Source organism: Salvelinus sp. IW2-2015, unplaced genomic scaffold (genome assembly GCF_002910315.2).
Source record: "Salvelinus sp. IW2-2015 unplaced genomic scaffold, ASM291031v2 Un_scaffold2210, whole genome shotgun sequence".
Taxonomy (NCBI): Eukaryota; Metazoa; Chordata; class Actinopteri; order Salmoniformes; family Salmonidae; genus Salvelinus; species Salvelinus sp. IW2-2015.
The window spans coordinates 125,494-129,724 of NW_019943540.1; the positions used below are offsets into that span (position 1 = coordinate 125,494).

The 4,231-nt window shown below is 46.2% G+C and overlaps 1 protein-coding gene across 1 annotated transcript in view; it reads left to right on the forward strand.

Moving 5' to 3' along the window:
• The first annotated feature begins 1,988 nt into the window (after positions 1 to 1,988).
• The window catches only part of LOC112073289 (testis-expressed protein 2), a 13,313-nt gene continuing 11,070 nt past the window's right edge, over positions 1,989 to 4,231 (forward strand). Inside the window, 4 exon segments of the mRNA XM_070440094.1 lie at positions 1,989 to 2,183; positions 2,299 to 2,599; positions 2,949 to 3,133; positions 3,761 to 3,922. Of these exon segments, the coding sequence (XP_070296195.1) occupies positions 1,989 to 2,183; positions 2,299 to 2,599; positions 2,949 to 3,133; positions 3,761 to 3,922 (843 nt within the window).

Here is a 4,231-nt window from a genome sequence, read left to right on the forward strand (position 1 = left end):
TCCCGTTTGTAATTGGAGTGTGATGGTCATTAATGGAGTATTGTGAATGTTCAATTATGGAGTTTTGGGATGTCATCATGGAGTTTGGCATGTCATTCTGGAGTTGGGATGTCATTATGGATTACTTGGTGTCATTATGAGTGATCTGTGTTTAGATTGATACGGACATTGTTTCATTTTAGAATCATTGTTAGAATAACGGCGGTATGTGAAACCATATGTTAAAGTCAAGGGGTTGAATACTTTCCGAATGCACTGTATCTATCACAAGAGACTGGCTCTATACAATGTCTCTAAGAGACTGGCTCTATAATGTCTTCATTATCAAAGAGACTGGCTCTATTACATGTCTCATCTAATTTCACAAGAGACTGGGTCTAACATGTTCATGCTATCAAAGACGACTGGCTTATACATGTATACATGGGTTAAGCCGCTGGCTCTATACATGTCTCATCGTATCACTAAGGAGACTGGCTCTATACATGTTTCTCATCTATACAAGAGACTGGCTCTATACATGTCTATCTATCACAGGAGACTGCTCTAACATGTCTCCATCTAATCACAGGAGACTAGGCTCTATACATGTCTCATCTATCCACAGGAGACTGAGCTCTATACATGTCTCATCTTCAGCAGGAGATGGTCTATACATGTTCTATCTATCACAAGGCGTTAACGCATATCATGGAAGCTCTATACATGTCTCATCTATACAGGAGACTGCAGTCTATACATGTCTATCATTCTAAGGAGGACTGCGCTTTATACATGTCTTCATCTATCACAGGAGACGTGGCTCTATACATGTCTATTCTATCAACAGGAGACTGTGCTATTACATGTCTCATCTATCACAGAGCTGGCTCTATACTGTCTATTATTTCACAAGAGACTGGCTACTATCTCAACAAGGATGAGTCTCTATACAATGTACTTCTATACATGTTTATCTTCCACAGGAGAACTGCTCTATACATGTCTTATCTATCACAGGAGGTACTGCTTATACAGATGTTTTCTATCACGAGACTGGCTCTATACATGTCTCATCTAATCACAGGAGACTGGCTCATACATGGTCCCAGCTATCACAAGAGACTGGCTCTAACATGTCTCATCTTCACAGGAGACTGCTCTTACATGTCTTATCTAATCAGCAGGAGACTGGCTTCTATAGCATGTCTCATCTAATACAGAGACTGGTCTATACATGGCTTTCATTAAATCAAAAAGACTGGCTTATACATCCGTCTCATCTAATGCACTAATGAGGACTGCCGTATACATGTCTCCATCTATCACAGGAGACTGCGCTCAAACTGTTTCATCATTACAGCGCTGCTTTATGTTCATCATATAAGGGAAGACTGGGCTTTACTATCTGTCTTCATATCTACAAAGAGACTGGTCTATACATGTTCATCTATCACCAGAGACTAGGCTCGATTACATGTTCATCTTATCACAGAGAGCTGGTCTATACATGTCTCATCTATCACAGGCGACTGGCTCTATACTGTCTCATCTATCACTAAGAAGACTTGGCCTCTATACATTGTCTATCTATACAAGAGACTGGCTCTATACATTGTCTATCTATCACAGAGAGACTGGCTCTACATGTCTTATCTATCACAGGAGCGTGGCTCTATACATGTCTTCATCTATACAGGAGACTGGCGAAAAACGTTTTTTATAAATGTTTGCAAATGTATTAAAACTAAAAAACAGAAATACCTTATTTACAAGTATTCGATAAAATAAAGAGAGTGTCACGCCTCTACCTCTTATGTTGTCCACCTCTTCTCCTGCTGTTGGAGCACGGAAACCCCATTTTTCCTCTTAGGGAAAGTGTTGGGTGAAATGCTGTTGTTCACGGTAAGCCCCTATGGGCCCTGGTCAAAAGGAGTGCACTATATAGGGTGCCATTCCAGACACAACCCAAACCTGTACCATACAWCCTCCATGCATTCTAGGGCTGGATGAACGAGATGCCCGTGTACGACCCGGAGACATACCACCCGTCGCTCACCCATTCTGTGTATGCCACCCTGGAGGGCAGCTGCCTACGCCTGGCCTACCCCCGCACCAACATCCCCCGACGGGCAGCCTTCGACGAACTGCCCCATGAAGCCGTGTTCCTGCGCTCGCGCTGCTACCAGCTGGCCAACTGCAAGGTCAGTGTGTCCATATAGCATGACATTTGCTTAAAGATTTCTGAAGCATCTAGGCTTTATAAAGGCTTTGTTACGGTAAGTTGYTCATTATTTCTTGTTTCTTATTTCAAACCAGGTCTCTCTGTTGCCTGCTGCCTTGGCACGGAAGAGAGTTTGGAATAAGAAGTACCCTATCTGTATCATACTGGCCGAGGGAGAGGTGGGGAGAGAGGAGGAGGAGAGAGTGGAAGAGGGGCAAGAGGAGGAGGAGAGGACAGACAAGCAGACACTCCCAGACACACAGACACAGGGCCTCCCCGACACTCTCTACCTCTTTGGTCGTACAGGAAGAGAGAAGGAGGATTGGTTCCAGCACTTCCTGTTAGCCTCGAGGTCAGAGTTCAAGAGCAGCCCAATCAGAGACGTGCCCAAGTCTGGTAAGAAACCGTGCTGCCCCCTACTGACATGGTAGGTTACATCMMAATGGCACCCTATTCCCTGTGGGCCCTGGTCAAAAGTAGTGCACTACATAGGGAATAGTGTGCACACGCTGGACAGGAATCTGTGGTTTGTAATTTTTCCATATATAATTAGTATTGAATTGAGTGTAATGCTATTTTAACCACCTTCCTCCCCTGTTCCTTTGCCCCCTCTGCCACTTGACCTGTCTGCCTGTTTTCTTGACTCTCTCCCTCGCTCTATCCTCCTCCATCTCTCCCCACTTCCTTCCTTCCTTCTCTCTCTCTTTCTTTCTCTCTCCATCTCTCCCATCTCTCTCTTCCCCAGAGGTGTTATGTAGTGGGAGCTCCAGTATGRACAGTACGGAGAACCTTCCCCCTCTGATTGGCCTGAGTGACCTGGTGGACTACGGCTCCTACATGAGCCGCCTCATTGGCTTAGAGGGTAGCAGTCCCAGCCCCAGCCCCAGCCCCTGCCACAGCGACCAGGGAAGCCCCACAGCCAGGAAGAAGGTACGCTACAAGACTGGACTATTAACCTGGTGGTTCAATGGTGTTTCAATACGAAGACGTTTATTCTTCCCCATACAGCTCTGGTCAAAAGTACTACACTACATACAGTATCTGCGAATCAGATCACCATTTTGGGTTCTTAACCTCTTAACCCTTAACAATCGTTCGAATCCTTAACATAACTCACACTGATTAGAGTACATCAATACAGCCACAGTTACAGTCCAGTCAGTCTTTGGCCTTGGAGAGAGGAGGATAGATACTGACTGACTCAGCTAGATGCTGTATACATGCTGAGTGGACCAAATGGATCAGATATCACCTGGCTGGGATATTAATAGGAGCAGTGTACCTGCCTGTGTCGTATTCATTGGGCACCCAGCGGAAGCAAACAACCAAAACGGGGAGGGACCTACCTGAATTTGACCGATTTGTTGTGGCTTGTTTGCTACGGTCTGCACTAAGGAATATGACCCTGGCTTGGCTGTGTGTTCTGTTCTGATGTCCTGTGTGGTGAGCATCTGTTGTAGAGTAGGTAGTAGTGAGATGGGGCCTGATCCTAGATCAACACGCCTACCGCAATCTTTTTTGGTAATCCGGCTCTGTTCTGTTCTCTCCTCTATCCAGTTCCCCAGTGAGGAGGCATCAACAGAGGGGGGCTGCCCAGCAGAGGGCCAACCGGCCTGGGTCAATGCCCTGGTGGGGAGGATCTTCTGGGACTTCCTCCGGGAGAAGTACTGGGTGGACCTGGTGGCCCACAAGATCCAGAAGAAGCTGAGTAAGATCAGGGTGAGTCTGGGAGTTGGGGAAGGGGATGGGGGTTGGTGGGTGTATGAATTGATGAGTAGGTGGGTGGGAGTGTTGGTGGATGGATGGATGGGTTCGTGGGTCAGTGGGTGGGTGGGTGGGTGGGTAGGTAGGTAAGTGGGTGGATGGATGGATGAATGGACAGATGGAGGAAATGTCTGTATGTAAAGAAAGTAATATCAATATCCTCCATATCTCTGCACTACATGGTAAGTCCTATAGAATCACACACACACACACACACACACACACACACACACACACACACACACATGCACACGTCATACATTC